This window comes from Mauremys reevesii, linkage group 7, assembly GCF_016161935.1.
Source record: "Mauremys reevesii isolate NIE-2019 linkage group 7, ASM1616193v1, whole genome shotgun sequence".
NCBI classification, from domain to species: Eukaryota; Metazoa; Chordata; order Testudines; family Geoemydidae; genus Mauremys; species Mauremys reevesii.
Genome location: NC_052629.1, coordinates 3,789,144 through 3,813,626, shown reverse-complemented (window position 1 = coordinate 3,813,626; position 24,483 = coordinate 3,789,144). Strand labels below are relative to the sequence as shown.

General features: G+C 40.7%; 1 protein-coding gene across 2 annotated transcripts in view; it reads left to right on the top strand.

The window, feature by feature from the left end:
* The window catches only part of SLF2 (SMC5-SMC6 complex localization factor 2), a 55,394-nt gene extending 36,121 nt beyond the window's left edge, over positions 1-19,273 (top strand). For both annotated transcript variants that reach the window (XM_039481085.1, XM_039481084.1), the window contains exons 11-20: positions 279-420; positions 1,208-1,310; positions 2,267-2,443; positions 3,080-3,177; positions 7,833-7,920; positions 8,515-8,643; positions 9,360-9,437; positions 13,958-14,044; positions 15,677-15,745; positions 16,662-19,273. In XM_039481085.1, coding sequence (XP_039337019.1) covers positions 279-420; positions 1,208-1,310; positions 2,267-2,443; positions 3,080-3,177; positions 7,833-7,920; positions 8,515-8,643; positions 9,360-9,437; positions 13,958-14,044; positions 15,677-15,745; positions 16,662-16,697 — 1,007 coding nt within the window. In that variant the 3' untranslated portion in view covers positions 16,698-19,273. The remainder of the gene's footprint in view (positions 1-278; positions 421-1,207; positions 1,311-2,266; positions 2,444-3,079; positions 3,178-7,832; positions 7,921-8,514; positions 8,644-9,359; positions 9,438-13,957; positions 14,045-15,676; positions 15,746-16,661) is intronic.
* The last annotated feature ends 5,210 nt before the right edge of the window (positions 19,274-24,483 follow it).

Genomic DNA, 24,483 nt, shown 5'->3' with positions numbered 1-24,483 from the left:
AACTCAGGGCATGAACTTCAAAAACTTACAAAATCATAAACTGCTCTCAACTCGACAACCAATACCACCTTTCAGTGTCAAGCTCCACACCTTGGTGCTACAAAATTATCCTGGTGGCTTTGGGGTTAACAGGCCTCCACTTTGATGTACAGAAGATCCTCATGTTAGTAGCGCTTAGCACTGGCGTCACATAGGGCCATTACACATATTCAGTTTCTTTAAAAGCAACAAACTAAAATTAACTTTTTAAACATTAATTTCTTGTTTTGTACTTGTAGCTTCCATCAGTGATGCACAGTCTAAAGTGTGGATTCCCCCACTGTCTGATATATCGGCTGTATTGATCAATATGGGAGTGCCTTTTAGATCTTTATTTCCTCTGCAGCATCTACAGCCCACCTTTAGTGAAGATGATATTTTGTAAGTATTTTGCTCGTGTTTTCTTTGCTCTAAACAATAAATATTCTCTCTCGTGCTGTAATGTAGACTAGAAGCTGCGTCCCTGGTTTTCTTCCGTCATGCCCACTCTTTTAACAGTGTACAACAGCCTGTTAACCGTATAGTACATGGAACATATACCATTATAACAATTTCTGCCAGTTAAATGTTCAACAAACCAGAGGGTTTATCGGTCCTTGGCTCTTCCTGCTTTAACTTGAGTTTTGCAAAAAGCACCACCTAGGAAATTGGGCCAAACCATTAAGAGTGCTTTAGAACAGAGGTTCTCAGCCAGGGACCCGGGGTCCTCTAGGGGGCCTCAAGCAGGTTTCAGAGGGACCTCCAAGCAGGGCCAGCATTAGACTTGCTGGAGCCCAGGGCAGAAAGCCGAAGCCCCACCGCATGGGGCTGAAGCTTGGGGCCCTGAGCCCTGCCACCTGGGCTGAAGCTGAAGCCTGAGCTATGTAGCTTCGTGAGGGCCCCTGTGGCATGGGTCCCCAGGCAATTGTCCTGCTTGCTACCCCGTAACGCCAGCCCTGGCTTTTATTTGCAGAAAACCAGTTATTGGGGCACAGGTGGGCCATGGAGTTTTTATAGCATGTTGGGGGGGCCTTCAAAAGAAAAAGGTTGAGAACCCCTGTTTAGAGAGACCCAGAGCTTGTTCCCTATGACACTTTCTAAGAAACCATGCAATATTTTCTTAAATTGAATCAAAATGGCTTTGGAGTATCTTTTAAATTTATAGGTCGTTTAACATGTTTTCTGTTAGATCTGAAATGCAAATAACAGTGGGAAAACAAACAAGTGGAGACACATCTGCAGGTCCTGCTTTTTCTTGTCTGCCAGAAACCAACCTAATTAATGTGGTCAAGGTGAGATTCTCAGTGCTTTTTTTAAGGGAGACCTATGTCTGAGTGCAGTACTGTGTATGTCTTGTGAAGGTAATACTATCCTGAGAGAAAGCCAAGCTCATGTTTTTGAGAGAGCTGCTATGAGTAAAAATTTAAATACAAAATTTTTAACTGGCTTCAAAAATATCTTGTAGAAATACTTTGTAACATACCATTTGTGTAGGGAAAGTGACAACTGTATTGATAGCATTACTGTTTACAGGAAATATTTAAGGCAACATTCCTGAGAAATCCAGAATAATGCATGTGTCTCAGGATGTCGGTTAAGGAATACATATATTTTCAGAAAAGAATAAAGTGAGATTAACCCATACAGTAATACCTGAAAAAATCTATAATTTTGACTAGATGCTCTCAGTTATTGTTTGTTTAGCTAGGAAGGTTGTCAGCAACTCACCACCATATATAAACAGGATGTGTGTTCCATGGGGGATGATCACCACTGCTACAGCACCTTTTCGCAGCCTCTCAAGGAAATATTGTATTGGAATCAGCTGAAAAGACACCCTGTCTGAATGACAGAAAGTGAATAGGTTAAGAAAAATGTGCTACTGTAAAGGAAAGAATACTCCCTTTCAGTGCCCTTGTATGATAGGAGATGTTGCAAATTCATCAGCTGATACACATTTAATATGCCTGCTGACAAATTTTAAGTTCCTAAAATATATTTTAAAATACAGCAGAGCCCTGTTTATCTGGTCTCATTGGGACCCTTGCCAGATCAGATAAAGAATTGGAAAATGCAGTGTTGCATCGCCATCTAGTGGCCACAGGCGAGATCACCTGCTTCTGGCCATGGAGTCCTGGTGGTTCCGTAAATGCAGAGAGCCAGTTAAGGAGAGGGTCGGATAAATGGGGTTCTACTGTAGTAATTTAACTAAAATCTCATAATTTAATGTTTGTTTTTCCCCAAAAAGTTTCTTAGTTTTTGTACAAGTATGTATCCGGATGGTTATGCGGACCAAGAAATATTGCTGCTGCTGTTACTGCTATTTAAAATTAGCCTGGAAAAAGTATTGAAGCAAATTCCATTGATAGATTTTCAGTGCCTACTGTTAAAACTACTGAAAAATATCAGAGACTGGGATGCCAAGGTAACTTCATAACTAATTGTATAGTGCTACGTATACAAAATTACAGCTTGAGTCCAAGGAAATCCTCTCTTGTTTAAACCTTGGCCTGTATTTAAGTACATTAATCAAAATTTTTTTTAACATAAATAACCAAATCACTGTTGGAAAATTCAATCTAAGCAAGATGAGTTTTGAAATTCTCCATGATTCCACGGGGGAGTGACTGAGTATGTGGGGGAGAGGGATAAGTGTAAATGTTTCTTTGCCATTGTGCTTGTCTGTCTTGTTCGTAAGTGAGCAGTATATTGAAATGTACAAGAATCTGACTCAACAGAATTCTTGTAAATTTAGAATGTCTGCTTGAAAGAATGAAGCAAAGCATTATCCTAAATGTAGCTCGCAAACGAGTTTTTTGGCATACAACCTTGACTGTCCTACTGTAAATTAATAAACCTGGAATATATATGGCTTACTAGCTACCAATGCAATGCAGAAAATATCATTAAGGACATACTTTCCCTTCTTTCTGCATGGCTCGAGGGAGGGGATAATCTTTTGTCTGCAGATATGTGGATTTTCTGACAACTTTTCATACATGTAACGGCTGACCATTGTAATAGAATCCATTCTTAGTAAATCCTTTCTTTTCATTTTAAGATGCCTCAGCTCTGTCTGACAATAAGTGAACTTTCCAGTCATCACCATGATCTCCTTTGGTTAGTTCAACTGGTCCCTAGCTGGGTAAAGCGTGGAAGGTAATAACAGTGTTGCATTTATTTGATGTTAACAGTTTATGTAATATCAAAATTGTGCTAATAAGCACATTAGACATATCTTGAAATACATACAGGTTTAAGGAAAGAATCCTACAAAAAGTGGAAACATTGGAAGAAATTGCTAAGGAGAAGTATAAAAGAATAGCATAAGCATGTAGGTACTAAATCAAAAAGGCTAAAGCACAAAATGTGTTGCTTCTAGTAAGGGACATAAAAGGCAATACAAAGATTCTTTAGTTAATTAGGAGCAAGAGAAAGACAAAGGAAAGGTGTAGGTCCTTTGCTTAGTGGGCAGGAAAAGATAACTTATCACATCAAGAAGACTGAGAAAGTTTTGCTTCAGTCTTCACTAAAAAGGTACTCAACATAATATCAAGAACAAGGGGGAAGGAAAACCAACCAAAATAGGGAAAAGAACAAGTTAAAGAATATTTGGGTAAGTTAGATATATTCAGGTCAGCAGGGCCTGATCAAATTCATCCTCAGTTACTTAAGAAACTAGCTGAAGCAATCTCTGAATGGTTAGCAATTATCTTCGAGAATTCATGAAGGGCAGTTGAGGCCCCTGAAGATTGGAAAAGGGCAAACATAGTGCCTGTCTTTTTAAAAAGTGGAACAAAGAGGACCGTGGGAATTATAGACCTGTTAGCCTAACTTCGATACCTGGAAAGACTCAGGAACAAATTATTAAACAATCCAAATTAAATTTATTAAACAGTTTGTAAGCACCTAGAAGATAATAGGATTATAAGGAATAGCCAGCATGGATTTGTCAAGAACAAATCATGCCAAACCAACCTGATTTCCTTATTTGACGGAGTTATTGGCCTAGTGGATATGGGGGAAGCACTACAACTTGGGACACACAATACCACATGACTTTTTTTCATAAGCAAACTAGGGAACTGTGGTTTAGATGAAATTCCTGTAAGATGGGTGCACAACTGGTTGAAAGACCGTACTCGCAGTAATGACCAGTGGCTCTGTCAGACGGTGAGGATGTTTCTAGGGGGGTCCCGCAGGTATCAGTTCTGGGTCTGGTATACGATATTTTCATTAATGACTTGCAAATGATGCCCAGCTGAGAGGCATTGCAAGCATTTTGGAGGGCAGGATTAGAATTCAAAATGACCTTGACAAATTGGAGAATTGGTCTGAAATCAACAAGATAGAATTCACTAAAGACAAGTGCAAAGTACTTCACTAAGGAAAATAAAATGCACAACTGCAAAATGGGGAATAACTGGCTAGGTGGTGCTGCTGAAAAGGATTTGGGGGTTAGAATGGATCACAAATTGAATGAGTTAACAATGTGATGCAGTCCTGAAAAGGGCTAATATTCTGGGGTGTATTAACAGAATTCTTGTGTGTAAGACATGAGAAGTAATTGGGTCCCACAGTACTTGGCACTGGCGAGGCCCAAGCTGGAGTACTGTGTCCAGCTTTAGGAAAGATGTGGACAAATTAGAGAGTCCAGAGGAGAGCAACAAAAATGAGAAAAGATTTAGAAAACCTGACCTGTGAGGGAAGACTTAAAAAAAGCTGGGCCTGTTTTAATCTAGAGAAAAGACGACTGAGGAGGCATCTAATAAATCTTTGAATATGTTGAAGACTGTGATTAATTGTTCTGTGTCCACTGGAGGTAGAACAAGAAGTGTAATGGGCTTAATCTGCAGCAAGGGAGACTTAGATTAGATGTTAGGAAAAACTAGCCAACTATAAATGTAGTTAAGCTCTGGAATAGGCTTCCCAGGTTTTTAAAAACAGGTTGGACAAACTCCTGTCTCAAGGATGGTCTAGGTTTACTTGGTCCTGGTTCAGCACATAGACTTGATGACTTCTCGAGGTCCCTTCCAGCCCTACATTTCTATGATTCAATAATTATATACGTAATTTGTGATTAACTCTTAGACCACAAGCTTAGTTTTAGTACATAGGCTTAAGTACTTGGGCTTGAAACACACTTTAGCTCTATTGCAAGGACTTAACTACTTGAGATTCTTTCTGACATCAGTTTTTCAGTCACTCTATCTGAATGCTCTCTGAAAGTAATAATGTCAGTTTTTTCCCTATTTATTTTTTTAGGAAGTATTAATAGGTTTACAAATCCTTGCCCTATAAATATTGGAAACAAAACAATTATTACAACAGTGTTTTTTGTTTAAAGAGATGTTTATACAGTAACACGGTGATCTGATCTGTTTAACAGAGTGTTACCATAGTGTAGAGTTAGCATCATTACAACACTCATGTGTATTTTTAGTAAAAGTCATGGACAGGTCACAGGCAGTAAACAAAAATTCACAGCCTGTGAATTGTCCATGACTTGTACAATATACCCCTGATTAAATCTTGGGGAGGGGGGTGGCCTGGGGGGTGCCACAGGGGCGGGGAGGGGGGGCGGTGGCCTGTGACCCCCACTGGTGCTGGGTGGGGGGGTGTTGGCAGTGCTGGCAGGCTCCCTCCCTGAAAGTGGCAACATCCCTCAGCTCCCAGGCAGAGGTGTAACCATACAGCTCTGCATGCTACCTCCTCCTCGAGCGCCAGCTCCGCAGCTCCTATTGGCCAGGAACTGTAGCCAATGGGAGCTGCAGGTGGAGGCAGCACGCAGAGACCCCTGGCCGCGCTTCCCCCTAGGAGCCGAGGGATGTTGCCACTTCTGGGGAGACACCCCCCCACCCCCCACCCCGGAGGTAGGCGTCACACAGAGCCCAGCCCTGAGCCCCCCACCCAAACTCCTGCTGCTGGGAGGGGAAGGGGAGGTTGTGGCTGCTGCAGAAGCCTCAGGAGTCACAGAAAGTCATGGAATCTGTGACCTCTGTGACAAACTCACAGCCTTACTCATGACATGCCATTTTTAGTGATTTCATTAAATTGAGGCTATGGCTACACTTAAACTTCAAAGCGCTGCCGCGGCAGCGCTTTGAAGCGCTAAGTGTAGTCAAAGCGCCAGCGCTGGGAGAAAACTCTCCCAGCGCTGTCCGTACTCCACCTCCCTGTGGGGAATAACGGACAGCGCTGGGAGCGCGGCTCCCAGCGCTGGGGCTTTGACTACACTGGCGCTTTGTAGCGCCACAATTTGCAGCGCTGCAGAGGGTGTGTTTTCACACCCTGCTGCAGCGCTGCAAATTTGTAAGTGTAGCCAAGCCCTGAGTCAAGTATCAGGGGTAGCCATGTTAGTCTTTATCCACACAAACAACAAGGAGTCCGGTGGAACCTTAAAGACTAACAGATTTATTTGGGCATAAGCTTTTGTGGGTAAAAAACCACTTCTTCAGATGCATGGAGTGAAAATTACAGATGCAGGCATTATATATTGACACATGAAGAGAAGGGAGTTACCTCACAAGTGGAGAACCACTGTTGACAGGGCCAGTTCGATCAAGGTGGATGTGGTCCACTCCCAATAATAGATGAGGAGGTGTCAATTCCAGGAAAGGCAAAGCTGCTTTTGTAATGAGCCAGCCACTCCCAGTCCCAGTCCCTATTCAAGCCCAAATTAATGGTGTTAAATTTGCAAATGAATTTTAGTTCTGCAGTTTCTCTTTGAAGTCTGTTTCTGAAGTTTTTTTGTTCAAGTATAGCTACTTTTAAATCTGTTATAGAATGTCCAGGAAGATTGAAGTGTTCTCCTACTGGCTTTTGTATGTTATCATTCCTGATGTCTGATTTGTCCATTTATTCTTTTACGTAGGGTCCGTCTGGTTTGGCCAATGTACCTAGCAGGGGGGCACTGCTGGCACGTGGCATATATAACATTAGTAGACGTGCAAGTGAATGAGCGTCTGATGGTGTGGCTGATGTGATTGGGTCCTCTGATGGTGTCGCTAGAATAGATATGGGGACAGAGTAGGCAACGAGGTTTGCTACATGGATTGGTTCCTGGGTTAGTGTTTTTGTGGTGTGTAGTTGCTGGTGAGTGTTTGTTTCAGGTTGTGGGGCTGTCTGTAAGCGAGGACTGACCTGTCTCCCAAGGTCTGAGAGAGTGAGGGATCGTTTTCCAGGATAGATTGTAGATCGTTGATGATGCGCTGGAGAGGTTTTAGCTGGGGGCTGTATGTGATGGCCAATGGTGTTCTGTTGTTTTCCTTTTCGGGCCTGTCCTGCAGTAGGTGATTTCTGGGTACCTGTCTCGCTCTGTCAGTCTGTTTCCTCACTTCCCCAAGTGGATATTGTAGTTTTAAGAATGCTTGATAAGGATCTTGTAGGTGTTTCTCTGTCTGAGGGATTGGAGCAAATTCAGTTGTATCTTATTGAATTGAGTGAGATCTGTCAGTATTTTAATATCTCAACCAGCCAAGGATCCATAAATAGAAGCTGGTATAACATTCCTGGAGAGAGAGAGGACCTGTGTCCTGCACTGTGGGCTTAGAGGCAAGCCTCTGAGATGACCTCTACATGTGCATGAGAAGGATTGCAGCAGAAGGAGGGAAATGCCTCCTGACAGATGTTTACCCACTTGTTTATTTTGGGGGCTTTTACTCTTATTCAGTGAAGCTGGAAGAGCTGCATTAGGTATGCAAAAAAGCACATGCTAAAATACTTTAGGAAAATCATGTTTTGCCCAATATGCAATGTAAAAAGCACTTATTTGAGATGTTCATTTAAAAAAAAACAACAAACTTCTCTTTCAGACAAATAAGACGACATCTTAGCCTAACGATAATTTCAAAGCTTCTTAACAAAAACTATACAAGTTTACCTGTTACCAGTGACCTGCAGGTACTGTATACATACCTTTTGTTAAAATTGTGTGTGTGTATGTTTGTGGGTTTTGTTTCATTTTGCCATTTAGTGATTAACTGTGTTTAATTTACATCCAGGTCTTGACTCTCTGAGGCTGATATTTGCTATGGTTTAGGAGCTCTGCAAGATGACAGATTAGATTTCTAAAATTCTGTAAATCGCTAGTGATGTATGCTGTTAAATATAGCTTTCAATTCCCTGACTTATTCCACAGCTATCATTGCTTTATTCTGTAATATGTGATTTTTTTTTTAATGTTAACTCCTTAAGATCCATTTTCCTGACAAAAATGGTACCCTGCCCTTTGCAAATTTCTCCTGCTTATTGCTTCTCATGAAAAAATCAGCCCTTGGTTACTAACATAGTGTTGGATTAATGGTGGCAACACACAAGAATTAACTTGCTAGTTTGTGAACAGAGTAAAATTACCTACTATTTTAGATGTTGAGTTTTCATTTCAGTGGTCAAAATAATATCCAACTGGTGGTGGTCTGTTGTTTATACTGTATTGAGCTGTGCAATGTCAGTAAACTTTATTAATTCCTAGAACATTTGTTTGCTTTTATATAGATGTCTCTTCTATATCAGTATCTGGTGCAGATGAAGCCTTCTAACTTGTTAAAGAAAAAGATAGAAGCAAGAAAGGAGCAGCAGGATGACCTCAACGGAGAGTCCGATCATACAGAACTAGAGCAGCAGGTATATGTGTAGGGCTAGTGATTTGCATTCCGCCTACACATTTATTTTTGTAATTTGGAACATGCTGACTTTCATAATTTTAGAGTTAAGTGCTTGAGGGGTTCTGTGTATGGAATGCCTAGCACATAATAAGGCACATTGCACCCCAAAGAGCTTACAGTCTATATAGAAGTTGACTACTCAGCATTGATATTATTCTTTGCCTATATTGGAAGACTGGAGATTGCCTTAGGATGGCTTTGTCTGAAAGCCATTCCTTCAGGATCTTGGTATACGTGTTTGTTGTTGGGGAGTAAGATGAGAGAAAAACATAGCTACCCATTTTATGCATCCAGTTTGTTTTAATTATAATAATTGGAAATACAGAAGACCTTTCGGGTCATGTAGGGACCCATGTAAAATTGTTCCTAAATTGTATTTTCCAGTGCTCTTGCCCATAATGTTTCAAATTATTTAGGCAAACTTTCAACATGTTTGATCTGGCTTTCTGGAGAGCTTAAAACTAGATATTATTGCACTAAAATAAAATGATCCTAAAATAAGTTATCAGTGGTGTAGTTTCAGAGGAGGGTGGCTGCACTCTGAATGTAACTAAGATTCAAGTTCACAAGTACTCCTGTTCTTTTTGCGGATACAGACTAACACGGCTGCTACTCTGTAACCTAAAGTTCATACTTGTAATATTAAAAGTATTAATTATGTTGGCTTCTTTCTAGGCATACTACTTGACCTACAGCCTTCTTCACTTGGTCAGTGAAGTTAGTTGTTTCGACATTGTGAATTCTAATCAAAGGGTAAGTAACTGGCTTAAGTGATTGGTTGCTTACGATGGTGCTTTTTTGTATAGGGACACAATTTAAATTCTGTTAAATATTAGAGGAAAACATTTTTCTTGTGTAAGAGATCAGTGGAGCTGGCTGGAGGGCAATTCTGCTTTGCAACAAATTTTGAGGCTTCAAAATTTGTTTTCATTCCAAAGTAGAACAGAAACAAAATCTTCTTTGAGTAGTGTCTCTGTAGATGCTCCACTTTAGGTGTCTTGATGCCCTGTGCTTGTAATTGAAGATTTGTGGTAGCAGTGCTCGGTTGGCCCGTGCACACACCGTAGCCATCTTGCACTGTTCCAAGCAGTTACATAGTGGTGTTCAGCCAACCGTTCCTGTTTCTTCTCTATTGTCTTTGGCTTGAGTTGGAGCGATCAGTAGTGCCTTCTCTTACCTCAGATAGTTCATAGTTAATAGCGTTAGCTTAGTTGTAGTTAGTTACCCTACTCCCTTGCCCTACTATAACTTCTTTTATTTCTTTCTTTATATATAAGAAGACAGAAAATACCATATTACCTCTATATAAATCCTTGGTATGACCACATCTTGAGTACTGTGTGCAAATGTGATCCCCCCCATCTCAAAAAAGATATATTGGAATTGGAAAAGTTTCAGAAAAGGGCAACAAAAATTATTAGGGGTATGGAATGGTTTGTCGTCTGATGAGAGATTAATAAGAGTGGGACTTTTCAGCTTGGAAAAAAGATGACTAAGGGGGGGATATGATTTGAGGTCTATAAAATCATGACCGGTATAGAGAAAGTAGAAAAGGAAGTGTTGTTCACTCCTCCTCATAACATAAGAACTACAGGTCACCAAATGAAGTTAATAAGCGGCAGCAGGTTTAAAACAAACAAAAGGAAGTATTTTTTCATACAACACACAGTCAACCTGTGGAACTCCTTGCCAGATCCTATGTATCCCTCTGTATCCTATCCCTACCCTCCAGCGTATCAACCACTCCTCCCAGTTTAGTGTCATCTGCAAACTTGCTGAGGGTGCAGTCCATGCCATCCTCCAGATCATTAATGAAGATATTGAACAAAACCGGCCCCAGGACCGACCCTTGGGGCACTCCGCTTGATACCGGCTGCCAACTAGACATGGAGCCATTGATCACTACCCGTTGAGCCTGAAGATCTAGCCAGTTTTCTATCCACTTTATAGTCCATTCATCCAGCCCATAGTGCTTTAAGTTGCCGGCAAGAATACTGTGGGAGACTGTATCAAAACCTTTGCTAAAGTCAAGAAATAACACATCCACTGCTTTCCCCTCATCCACAGAGCCAGTTATCTCCTCATTGAAGGCAGTTAGGTTAGTCAGGCATGACTTGCCCTTGGTGAATCCATGCTGACTGTTCTTGATCACTTCCCCCCCTCTAAGTGCTTCAGAATTGATTCCTTGAGGACCTGCTCCATGATTTTTCCAGGAACTAAGGTGAGGCTGACTGGCCTGTAGTTTCCCAGATCTTCCTCCTTCCCATTTTTAAAGATGGGCACTACATTAGCATTTTTCCAGTCATCCGGGACCTCCCCCGATCGCCAGGAGTTTTCAAAGATAATGGCCAATGGCTCTGCAGTTGCATCCACCAACTCCTTTAGCACCGTCGGATGCAGCACATATGGCCCCATGGATTTGTGCTCGTCCAGCTTTTCTAAATAGTCCCGAACCACTTCTTTCTCCACAGAGGGCTGGTCACCTCCTCCCCATACTGTGCTGCCCAATGCAGCAGTCTGGGAGCTGACCTTGTTTGTGAAGACAGAGGCAAAAAAAGCATTGATTACATTAGCTTATTCCGTATACTCTGTCACTAGGTTGCCTCCCTCATTCATTAAGGGGCCCACACTTTCCTTGACTTTCTTCTTGTTGCTAACATACCTGTAGAAACCCTTCTTGTTACTCTTAACATCTCTTGCTAGCTGCAACTCCAAGTGTGATTTGGCCTTCCTGATTTCACTCCTGCATGCCTGAGCAATATTTTTATACTCCTCCCTGGTCATTTGTCCAATCTTCCACTTCTTGTAGGCTTCTTTTTTGTGTTTAAGATCAGCAAGGATTTCACTGTTAAGCCAAGCTGGTCGCCTGCCATATTTACTATTCTTTCTACACATTGGGATGGTTTGTTCCTGCAACCTCAATAAGGATTCTTTAAAATACAGCCCCTCATGTTATTCTCCCAGAGAATCCTGCCCATCAGTTCCCTGAGGGAGTCAGTCTACTTTTCTGAAGTCCAGGGTCTGTATTCTGCTGCTCTCCCTTCTTCCTTGTGTCAGGATCCTGAACTCGACCATCTCATGGTCACTGCCTCCCAGGTTCCCATCCACTTTTGCTTCCCCTACTAATTCTTCCTGGTTTGTGAGCAGCAGGTCAAGAAGAGCTCTGCCCCTAGTTGGTTCCTCCAGCACTTGCACCAGGAAGTTGTCCCCTACACTTTCCAGAAACTTCCTGGATTGTCTGTGCACCGCTGTATTGCTCTCCCAGCAGATATCAGGTTGATTAAAGTCTCCCATGAGAACCAGGGCCTGCAATCTAGTAACTTCTGCTAGTTGCCGGAAGAAAGCCTTGTCCACCTCATCCCCCTGGTCTGGTGGTCTTTAGCAGACTCCCACCACAACATCGCCCGTGTTGCTCACACTTCTAAACTTAATTCAGAGACTCAGGTTTTTCTGCAGTTTCATACCAGAGCTCTGAGCAGTCATACTGCTCTTACATACAATGCAACTCCCCCACCTTTTCTGCCCTGCCTGTTCTTCCTGAACAGTTTATATCCATCCATGACAGTAGTCCAGTCATGTTAGTTATCCCACCGAGTCTCTGTTATTCCAGTCACATCATAGTTCCTTGACTATGCCGGGGCTTCCAGTTCTCCCTGCTTGTTTCCCAGGCTTCTTGCATTTGTGTATAGACATTTAAGATAACTCGCTGATAATCCTGCTTTCTCAGTATGAGACAGGAGTCCTCCCCTCTTGCGCTCTCCTGCTCTTGCTTCCTCACTGTGTCCCATTTCCCCACTTACCTCAGGGCTTTGGTCTCCTTCCCCCATTTGAACCTAATTTAAAGCTTCAATCTCCTTTGAAAGTGGAGAAAGATTCATAGTAGCTTTATTGTGAAGATGTTAGTGATTTGTATTGTATAAACCTTTTGTTTACACATTTTTCCTGGAATTTTTTTTCTAAATAAGTACCTCAATAATACATTCTCCAGCACATGTTGTTTTTCAGTTAGAAATCCCACTAATCTCTTCTCCACCAGATTTACATTTTAATGAAAAGTGGTATTGTGGCATGATATACCTTTCTACTGTCTAGTTAGTGGGATAGGCAATGTATAAAGCCTGCAGCACTTGCTGCTATTTTCAGGATTGTCTCTCTCCTAGTTAGACTGTACCAACTACGCAGAATTGTGTGGTGATATTGTGATACTAGTGGATGTCCCTGAGAAGTGGTTCTTTACTGTGAATCAGCAGTGGTCCACAGAATGAAACCTTTTGACAGCAATGCACTGGGAGATTGAGGACAGAAGTCTCTGATGAAGTGGTCCACAGAATGGAAAAAAGGTCAGGGTACTACTGCTGTGGAGAATAGGATGTTGTCAGCCTGCCTCACTTCTGATGACCTTAAGTCAGAGATTGGAATATGGGGTTTGTAGAAGTGAAAGGCCTGTGCATAACCCACTAGTATGTTTTGCATTTAAATAATCTACCTTGAGATTCAGACCTTTCTTGGTTTTTCCATTTTTATTAATCAAAAATAAAAGGTCCATGCTTCCCCCCTCCAAGCACACAATTCCAGTCTCCACAAAGGAAAGTCAAGCTCTGTTTTTTGAAGACTTGTTTAGGAAGGAAACAGAATTCTCCAGTGAAGTTTCTGTTAGATATGGGAACCAGCTTTCATTGTCCAAAACTCCTATAAAATAGGATCCTAGTTCATATTTAAGCAAAAGGATGTTGCCAGAAGATTAATCATCTTCTAGGAGAGCTGCCACAAACATGAAAAGACCATTAATTCCTCCGGGAAATGCCCTTTGATTACCTGACTTGTCTGCTGAAAAATTATATTTTGACTGTTGTAGTTTCAATGTTTTCCATGAAAATTTGATCTGAGTGGCACCTTTGGTCTTATTACTTCTAGGGCATTGAAGACTCGAAAAACTAGCCAGTTAGAATTAATTTTCATTGCATAATTCTGCTAAATTAATGTAACTTTGGAAGTACTATTTTAAAAAATGTTTAGTCATGAGTTAAGTGGTGTTAATGGTGCCTAGCAGCAGTGGCCTTATGGTTCTATTAGTAGTGCTTCTGGGTCATCCAAATGTGTGTGTTGGAGAAAATGCTTCAAATTAAAAAAAAACCTACAAAAAACAATTTAAAAGCCCTGCAAAAACTGTGTGTGCTTTTTCCTATGTTTGCAATTTTTCTTTTTAGGATTTAGATTAAGTTCATCACTTCAAAATTAAACTTTAACAGTTTTTTGAATTTGTGTTTATTTAGAAGTGCTTACTGAGGCTCTGTGGTGCCTTAGAAAAACATGTGAAGTGTGATATTAGGGAAGATGCAAGGCTGTTTTATAGAACTAAGGTAAGCATATGTGTGTCTTTGAAATGTGTTCCATTTCCGTGCCCCAGTTTAGGAGGTTCTAGAGATATGATGATTTCCTTTTTTTTTCTTGGCTTATATAACACTACCCCATTATAAATTATAATTCGACCGATATAATGCGGTACCGGGGGAGGGGAGGGGAGGGGAGTGCGGATCAAATCATCAAATATATAACATATAAATTTTTTTTTTTTTTTTTTTTTTTTTTTTTTATTATATATAGTATATAGTAGGCCCTAATCCTGCCCTAATCCCACATGTTGCTTAACTCTATGCACTGCAAATGGTCTCATTTGCTGTCAGAGAAGGACTCTTCAGTGCATAGAGTCAAGCATGTGTGTAAGTCACTGCAAGATCTGGGCCACATTGCAGCTATCTTTTTTTTTTTTTTTTTTTTTTTCCTGGCCAAGTATCTCTGGCTATTGCTGCTTTTTCCTGCCTAGAGACATCACTGATTGTTGATGGGCGAAGCGCTCTTTGGGACTAAGTAAACTGTCCAAGCAGCACTTACAGAGAAATAGAGGACTGGGAAAGTAATCTGATTCTTTTGCACAGTGATCCATAACTTTTATTTGAATTAACAAGTAACTTGCATACATAAATAATTAATTAAGCCACCAAAAAACCCAAGGTGATGCAGAATTACGCCTAGCTCACCTATTTTAGAATATGTTGTGGTGCTTTACTTATGAGGGTCTCAAGTTGGTTACTTGAGTACTTTCATGTGCATTAGTAGCAAGCCACGTCAGAGTAGATGGATGGCATGGCAGTCCTTACCTTTCAAAAGCCTTTTGTTCAGTTAAGTCAAACCTCTATATTTTTACGCTGTTTTACACCAGCTTAGAGACTTCACTAAAATCCTACCCTTCAAAAAGCCTCTTTATTGACACTTGATTCTATAGAGGTGTCATTTGGTGCAGTTAATACTGCAGATCCACTTTAACTATATTTCAAGTTTACACTGCATCCCCACCACCATACATATTTTTTGTGTGCTGCTTCCGCTTACCCATGAGGTGGGAAGGGGTTATTGTGTTCCTGTTTGACTGCTTCTCCCCACCACTTCTGCTTATATGACGTAGCTCTTGGGGGTTACCAATGTGTTGGGTGCTGTACAAGCAGAGTAAGAAATAATATAAGCTCTTCAGAGCAGAAATTTAAGTGCATACTCAAGATTGGTAGCCATGAAGTATGGCCTTATGTATAAGGAACACCTTTTAGAGGCTGTCTGTGCTGCTGCTTATTGGCCTGAGTAATTACTGTACCAAGACAATCAATCCAGTGGCAAACTGCAAGACTTGCATTTTACCCCCTGTTAACCCGAAAAGAGTGAGACACCGGTATTATAAGGCAAATGCTTTCACGCTGATCTCTAGCACTGATATTATCCATGTGTTAAATTGAGATAAGTAAGTTCGTCTTGCTTGTAAAATTGTCTCACTATAGTATCTGCATATGGAGTACAAGCATTAGATTAAGAGCTCAAATGCCATCACCCCAAAGCCCTGCTGTATCACAGCTTTAAAAGGGATCTTCATATGCTGTCTTTATAAGTTTCACATTTGTTTTTATTTCTATTAAATAGTTAAATGAATTAATTTTTGTTTATAGGTCAAAGACTTAGTTGCTAGGATATATGGCAAGTGGCAGGAAATGATACAAAATTCTCGGCCTACTCAGGTACTGTTAAACCAATTTTTCTTATTGCTAAGTGCATTTCACTAATTTCTGTGTTACTTGAAAGTATAATGTAGCAATTTTAAAAAGCAATTTCTAATTAGTAAATGAGTCAGGAGTAAAGTACACTATCTACTAGCTGTGCTGCTATAATCCTTGTGTGAAATCCTGCCTGTGACTTCAGTAGGATTTCAACCTTGTTTTTAACAAATGGCTTGAGTGACCAAGTAAACTATAGTCTACTTTGATTTCACTTGGTAAGTGATATGCCTTCAGATATGTAGGTGGTCTTGTGTGGAATGTACAAATATCCAAGATTTGGGGCTATTTCTATCAATGTCTAGGTTAGTATCTCAGTAGGATGCCATGGTATCGGAGTACCTGTTTTTACTTTAATACTAACCAGGGATATAAAAAATTATCTTAAAGGGAAGTTTGTTTAGATTAAACCAGTAATCTGGAAGAGAGTTCTTGGACTGAGTTTTAAGCATGTATAAACACTTACATCTATTTGAAATAATTCTTGAATAATTAAACATTGGCATTGTTAGCATATTGATAGCTCTTACAATCTTGCTGAAAAGTTGACATAACTGTAACACTGGTAAAATGAATGGAATCCCTATGTGTGAGAGAAAATGCCATGAAAGGAAAGGAACTAGAGGGTGATGCACTGAAAAAGCTTTCTATAAATCAGTTTGTGGAAATTGCTGTTCTTTAATTAGATATGTTTGCCTGTTGCCTAGGAAACTTGCTTTTCATTGGTAGGCTTATTGTTTAAAATAAGATTATATGGATTTAGAGGTTTAGTTGCAATACAGGTAGCTCAAGCTAACTCACTTATCTACTCATTTTTAGTTTCTCGAAAATAAAATTTGTGTTTCTCTCAATTTTTTCCTGTGTTCTTTTTTCTTTTAAGGGGAAGCTGCATGATTTCTGGGAGCCGGATTTGTGAAACATAAGCCAGGTCAGAGAAAACAACAAAGAAAGAAATTGAACAAGAACTTCTTTTGCAACTGAGAGAGACTTTCCCAGAGGATTGAAAATCTAGCCTGGTCAAAGAACAGACTAAATCAACAACTGGAATCAAAACTTCAGCTTGGTGCAGGCAGCTAGAAAAAACATAACCTCTGCAATTGATTTCTGACTTTTTGATAGATGTACACAATTTTTCAGGAATGTTATTGTATGTATGTGCAAGATTTAAAAAAAAAAATATCTTTCTCTCCAGTATGTCTGTCTGACTTGGCCACTAGTGTTATATCCTATTGAAAGCTGAGAGAGTTTTCTCATTTCCCTTCCCTTGATAATCACTACAACGTAAAACTATGGTAATATACTTCTTCTTTTGGTCCGTTGCCCAGATGCATCCATAAGTATTGCTATTGCACAGCTAGAAAACGAACAGCCACGAATTGAGTGCGCAAAGTAGGGAATGGTGGCCCCTCAATGAAAAGGATGGGGGCTGTGATGCAAATAGTTGTCGAGGCAGATTGATGGTTGAACTCTTCTTTGCTCCATGGCTGTGCTGGAGAATTTCAGAGGTCATTACAGTGAGTTATTAGCTTCAATTTAAACTTAATTTTCCTCCTTGATGCTTTAGCAAGTCTGTTTAATTTATATATAGTGACAGTGTACAGAAAATTAAGTTGTATGTAAGACGAATATTACAAGGAGAAATCTTGCTGCAACGTTAGTATCTGCTGTCAGTGTCCAAAACACAAATTTCACCTATTTATATATGTAGTCTGACTTCAGCACCTTTTTGTAAATGTCCAAAATATCAATTTAAAAATGTTGGCTGAGATTTGGGAAAATGAGAACTTATTTGACTTTGCTAGTATGGAAGTAGCTGTGAAAGTCATATTAGACTTGTCCAAAATCATTTGTGCTAAATTTTGCCCTTAGAGGTGTGCTCAGAACTCTTGTTGAAATCTTTGCACTGTGTGTAATATTCAAAGGACAAAATACCTTTGTTTTGTGAGCAAATGTTGGCACTCACTACTTATAGTGTGCTTAGCATACCGCTTCATCTATGAAATATATGTGCTTAAATAGATACGTTCAAGTATTTAGTAGAAACATCAACAAAGAATCTTTAGCTGATTAAGACTTAGGCTATGTCTACATGGCCCTCCAGTTCAGACTACCAGAGTGTGAACTGCAGAACGCACTGCCCCATATGGATGCTGCTGGTGCAAACTAAAAGGTGTACCTGGTTGGTGTGAATGTAGTCCTCTTTTAAACAGGACTGCATTAATGCGAACTAAGTACCTTTTCGTTCACGCTCCCAGGGCCTATATGGGGAAGTTATAGCATAGCATACTAGTGTGGGCTGCGGGGTTGTGTAGGCAAGCCCAGAGATTCTAGTGATATCAACATAGAATACACACACCATCTTTTTCCTTTGGTTTACAAGTATTAATTGTACTTATGGTTGATTTGTATAATATTCATATGCCTAACTCTTTCCCAGAAAAAATGGGCAAAAAAGACTCAATTTTAAAAAAAAGCTCCCACATGTAAATATGTAGAAGAAACTACTATAGAATTGTGGAGTGACCTATAAGGAGGAGAAAAGTATCCTTACCTGATTTTATTAGCTTTTGATACTTGCTGCTAAATTGCTTTTAGGTGACTATTTCTTGTCCTCCATTTCAAGTGTTGGTGTGTGAATTTATTAATAAAGTTGAAAGCCACAGCATCTTTGTGCCTTTCACAAGGCGAAACAGTCTGCATATGTTAGAACAAGATTCATGCTGATGGCACTATTAAAAACAAAGACACAGAAAATCTTAACCTGTCACCAGGATTTGGAGAAATCTACCTCAAGGGTATTTTTTGTTTGTTTGGGTGCAGAACTATTTAAGCCTAAACATTACAGTGGTAATGTAGGGTAGGGGACTTCTCTCTCTCTCTCTCTCTCTCTCTCTCGTTTGTCCTATATAAATGCTCTTTAGTGTCAGATTGTTATTCTGTGAATATATTATTGTACATAATTTTATTAGTGTTTATATTTTTCTCACATTGTGTAAAGTTTAAAAAAAGTGCCGAATATATTGGTTTTTATTTACTGTAATTAATGTGTATATATTTTCTTACTATGTGAAGAGGAGGCTACTGTCTTGTACATTTCTGAGGAATGGTAGGTGAGGGTTTGGGCAGCCAGTCTCGTTTTGTATTGCAGTTCAAAGCCCATTGAAACTGCTGATTTTTTTCAGATTAAATAGCCACTTTGATATTTGCTTTTTTATTTAATAGCTTCAATGGAAAATAAAGCTAGAATTGTTTTTTAATTAAATGTCTCCACATAAAACAGGCAGTATTCAAGTATCAACTTTCACTTTGTGAAAAATTGCTGCATATCGTATTTCTGTCTTACTTCAAAACTTCTTGTAAGGCATTGCAGTAACAGCACTTGTACTCCTGCACTTTTTTCACTTAATTCCTTTTGCCTTTTTTGTAAACCCTGGGATTTTTCCTTTCTCTTTTAATTTGTACACAATCACTTTCAGCTCTCCCGTGTTTGAAGGAACAGCTCTCCAGCCAGGGAAGGTTGGACAGTGGTTCTGTGGGAACCCATCAGTGATTACAGAGATGGACCCAAAGGTTTGCTTGAGTGTCATGCCAGGGATTCCTTCCATTCCTGTCGTCTGTTCTGAGCTCACTTTGACCAAACCCTTTAATGCTAATGATCCAATGGAGAAAGCCAGTTGCACAATTAATGTCACACAGCTTCTGCTGTCTTCAAATAAGCACTTTGCACTGAGGCTTATCTTTCAAAATGATGCTAGCTGCACCAAGAGCCACTTTATCTCATTCCACCTTGCTACCAGTGTCACAGGCAGGAAATGAAAGGATGGCTACACGATGTACATTCATGCTTCTACACAACAAATTTATTTTACTGACAAACATTGTTTGGTTTACAAAACTAGGTCAATGAAATGTTTTTAAATTAAGAAAATCTGATAGCACAGTGGCAACAAACATTTCTACTCTGACTTGTCCCTACTATTGTGTTTTGATCTCAAGCATGTGAGTTGCGCTTTTCAACAGTGCTGAAATGATTTGAGTTCAAGTCCCATTAAAATGTCAGTGGGGACTTACACTCCACAGGTGCATTTGAAATCCTCATTCAAGGTGACAGGCTTCAAAAAGTTCTCACAACTATGAAGGGAATTCAGCTGGGTTGAGCTTAGTGGATCTCAGGTGAATAGAACATCAGGGACATATGGCACATGTATAACTTGTTGGTTTTATATCTGTCAAGATCAGTACAATAGGTGGGTCGTGGAAGTAAACACGTTTTATCAAAAAGCATTTTGTTAAAAACTATTAATGGGTAGTGCAATTTTAGCTATTCAAGCTCTGTACACTTGGAATATGGAACTAATGTGTCTAGATATTCTGTTCTATAGAGTTCTTATACCATGCTTGTTACTGTAGTATCTGAACACTTTCATTACTGCATTAAGCAAGGTGACTACAAATCTGCAACATGTGATTTGTTCTCTTCTTGCAAGGAGAGAAATATGTATGCAGTACTGTGCTTGTGTTTGCTAGGGTTTTTTTAAATGTACATACTGTAAGTCAGAAGGTGCTGAGGTTCGTGATGGGCCTTAGTTCTGTGGGAATTTATTCCACAGTCTTAGACCAGCCCTACTGCACAGATGAGCTTTACCCTTCTGGTAGAAAATTCTGTTGTACCAGAGGAATAGAGCTCTTTACCACTGTCTTTATTGAAGAGCATTAACAATCTTCTAGGAGTGCTGGGCCCAGGCCACTGAGCACCTTGAAGAGAAGGACTGAGACCTTGAACTTAGTATTCTATGGGAAGTCAGTGTAGAGGATGGAGATTAGGTTTGATGTGATTGAAGTAGCCCGTGATGCTGAGGTGACATGCTGCAGAGCTCTGTACTAGCTGGAGTTTCCTAGAGCTGAGGGTTTCATGCTCTGGTGTATTGCATTGCTGCAGTGCAGATAGGCGGTGAAGATAGAGTGGATAACCAAGGGCCCTGCCACTGTCAGGTGGGATGAGCACGTCTCCTAGACAATTTATATGGTTCCTCTCATCTGCCAAGTAGTTAAAAATAGAAATAAAAATGAGTCTCCCATCTTGCCCAGTCTGTAAGAAAGCTTGGTTAGTTTATAAATTGGTGAGTGTTTCTCACTGAGAAGAATTTGGGTGGGGGGCAGGGTTTGCAGGATCTAAATGCAAAATCTTCCTCTGACTTAACATAGCTGATTTCTGTTGTCACTTCCATGGTCTAGGCGTAGCTCCTGAGAATCTTCTGCTTCCAGCACTCATGAGCCTATCATTTACCACTTTTTTTCAGTGAAATGTAGTAATTGGCGGGGGATGGGGGGGATTCTGGTTGCAGAGGGAGTAGCAACCTCTCAGGAAGCCAAGGCTGATCCCATGGAGGATTTCAAGGACTGCTTGAACTGAAATCCCTTGCTATGGTGAAAGAGTGCAGAGAGCAGAGTGTAGGGGTGATGTGTTCGGTGACGTGTTGCTGAACAGATGGGCTCCTGTGTTTTGTATCAGTGGGAGCTTTTTTAGGCTCTGTGGCTGCATGTCTAGCCAAAAGTTTTTCTTTCAAGCCTGGAGGTTATTGTGGCCAGATGTGTGCAAATGTAATGAGATATAAATCTTCTGGTTGGTCACAAATGGAAGTAGGCATGTTCTGCCCCCATGACTCTTGGAGCACCCAGGAGCTCTGAGGCGGTGAAATAATTTGAAGGCAGGTGCCCTTGAAAATGGGGGCTGTTAAAGTTCTTCAAAGTGTTTCCCTCCAGCATTGCTTTAGTCTTGCCTGAGTTCAGCTTTGGGCATCTCCTCTTCGTCCTCATGGTGAGAAAGTTGAGAGGTGATGCAGAGCTGGGTGTCTGCAAGCTGCTTGGCACTTCATCCCAATTCGTCTCACCGATTCTTTCATGACAGGTGTTGAATAACAGGGACCAATGGAATCTTGGGGATTCTGCAGGTGACTGCTCTGGGGATGAAAAATCATATACCCCCTCAGCCTTCTTTTGGTTAGGCTAAACCACCCAAGCTCTTTGAGTCTCCTTTCATATGACAATTTTTCCATTCCTCGGATCATCCTCGTAGCCCTTCTCTGAACCTGTTCCAGTTTGAATTCATCCTTCTTAAACATGGGAGACCAGAACTGCACACAGTATTCCAGATGAGGTCTCACCAATGCCTTGTATAATGGTACTAACACCTCCTTATCTCTACTGGAAATACCTCGCCTGATGCATCCCAAGACCGCATTAGGTTTTTTCACAGCCATATCACATTGGCGGCTCATAGTCATCCTGTGATCAACCAATACTCCGAGGTCCTTCTCCTCCTCTGTTACTTGCAACTGATGCCTCCCCAGCTTATAACAATATTTCTTGTTGTTAATCCCTAAATGCATGACCTTGCACTTTTCACTATTAAATTTCATGCTATTACTGTTACTCCAGTTCACAAGGCCATCCAGATCTTCCTGTATGATATCCTGGTCCTTCTCTGTATTGGCAATTCCTCCCAGCTTTTTGTGTCATCTGCAAACTTTATTGGCACATTCCCACCTTTTGTCAATAATTCATTTGCTTTGTCTCATACAATATTGGGGGAAGAAAATGTCAAGGATTTATTGTGACTTTTTATACAGCATTTTGTTGCTTTGTACCTTTCGTTTGAATGTCTAGTTCTGTATATTAAACTTGTTTCGGTATTTTGGGCTTTGGTGTTACGTTTTTTATAAACGTTACTTAGTGTGATGTGTGTGTCATTCCAGTTGACTTTTATATCTCTCACTCTTTGGCTCTGGTTTTCCTGACAGTACTTAGCCTCCCCTGCTTGCTGAGAACTGCTCGAATCTAATTCTGGTCGTAACTCTTTGGCAGGAGCAGCGAAGGCAGGCACTCTCTAGAGTCTTCATTTGTTGAGTCAAAACTACAAAGACTCATTAAAATGTAGGTTGTTGCAGCATAGATTGGCATTAGTGGGTCAATAGGTGGTAGTGTCCTATTGAATCAGCACAGTGCTTTGGCGCTATTGTGCTCCTGAAGGGGCTGTGGTATGAATGAAACATAAAACAGGTGGGTCATTAAAGAGCCCATGGCACTAGGCAAAAAGTAGAGGTGGATGTTAACCCTGGTGTCGTGCCTAACTTCCAGTTTGGATAGTTATTAATTTGTACTATAGGCGCGTCGGTCATGGACCAGACCCCCTTCTTCTAGGCGCTGCACAGACACAGCAAAGAGCAGGCTGCATCAACTCGTAGACTAAGGTCAGAAGGGGCCATCATGATCATCTAGTCTGACCTGCACATTGCAAGCCACAGAACCTCACCCACCCACTCCTCTCATAGACCCCTAACCTCTGGCTGAGTTACTGAAGTCCTAAAATGATTTAAAGACTTCAAGTTACAGAGAATCCACAGATTCTTTGCTGCTTCTACAGAACCAGACTAACACGGCTACCCCTCTGATACCAGAGAATCCACCATTTACACTAGTTTAAACAGGCAAATTACCCATGCCCCATGCTGCAGAGAGAGGCAAAAAAGCCTCCAAGGTCTCTGCTAATCTGACCTGGGGGGAAATTCCTTCCTGACCCCAAATGATGATTAGTTAGACCCACCTGGGCAAGAATTCTCTGTAGTAACTCAGAGCCCTCCCCATCTAGTGTCCCATCACTGTCTGCTGTTGCTTTCCTTTTCAAAAGGGGTGGGCATACTTATCCCGATCTGCATCCCGTCCCCTTTATTGTTGTGGAAAATTGACCACACGGTTGATTTTGAATCAGACAGCCTGAGGCTCCTTCATTGATCAATCAAACATGCATGCATGGGGGAGTCAGCCAAGGCAGCTGAAAACTCCCCCCCCCCCCCCGATAAAATGCGAGGTTTTATATAGGATAAAACCACAAAATTACATATACTTCCTTAAAATTTTACATCCATATAAGGAGCAAAGCAAGCCTTTTCTGTTTTGCCCTTTGCGGTTTCTTGCTCTGTCACCTGGCAGCTATTAATCATAAACCGTTACAAAAGGTTAATGCTACTTTTATAATGTCTACAGTTAGTTCTGCTGTTATAGTTTCTACAGTTCTGCTTTCATGATTTCTCTTTACCCTTCATTTTTCTATCTCCTCCCCCGCCCTTTCTGCCGTCAGGCCATACTATACAGACTGCTTAACCGAAGTTTGGGCCCTGACCATTTCCCCCCCACACACACATTGTCTATGATAATGTCGCTAGTTGTCTGGTCATGTTATATTTTTGTGAGAAGACTGAAGCAACGTAGGCACTGAGCAGCTCTGTCTTCGATCATCTTCCATTACCAGCTCACTGCCTTCATTGAGCAGTGGACCCACCGTCCTTGATCTTTCCTTTTTTGTCTGACACATTTGAAGAACCCCTTCCTGTTGTTTGTAACACTTCTTACCAGCTGTAAGTCATTCTTTGAACAGATGAATCCTGAACAGATGTGTTCAGAGCGCTATCCACAATTACTCCAAGATCTTTGAGTGATAACAGCCAATCTAGAATCCATCGTGTGTGTGTATAGTTGGGCTTATTTTTTACTTTGCACTTACCGATATTAGACTTAATTTTCTGTTTTCTTGTCCAGTCACTCTGTTCAGTGAGATCCCTTTGTAATTCTTTGCAGTCAGCTTTAGATTTAATACAAAATTACTCAAGATAGTTGTCTGCAAATCTTGCCACCTCAACATTCAC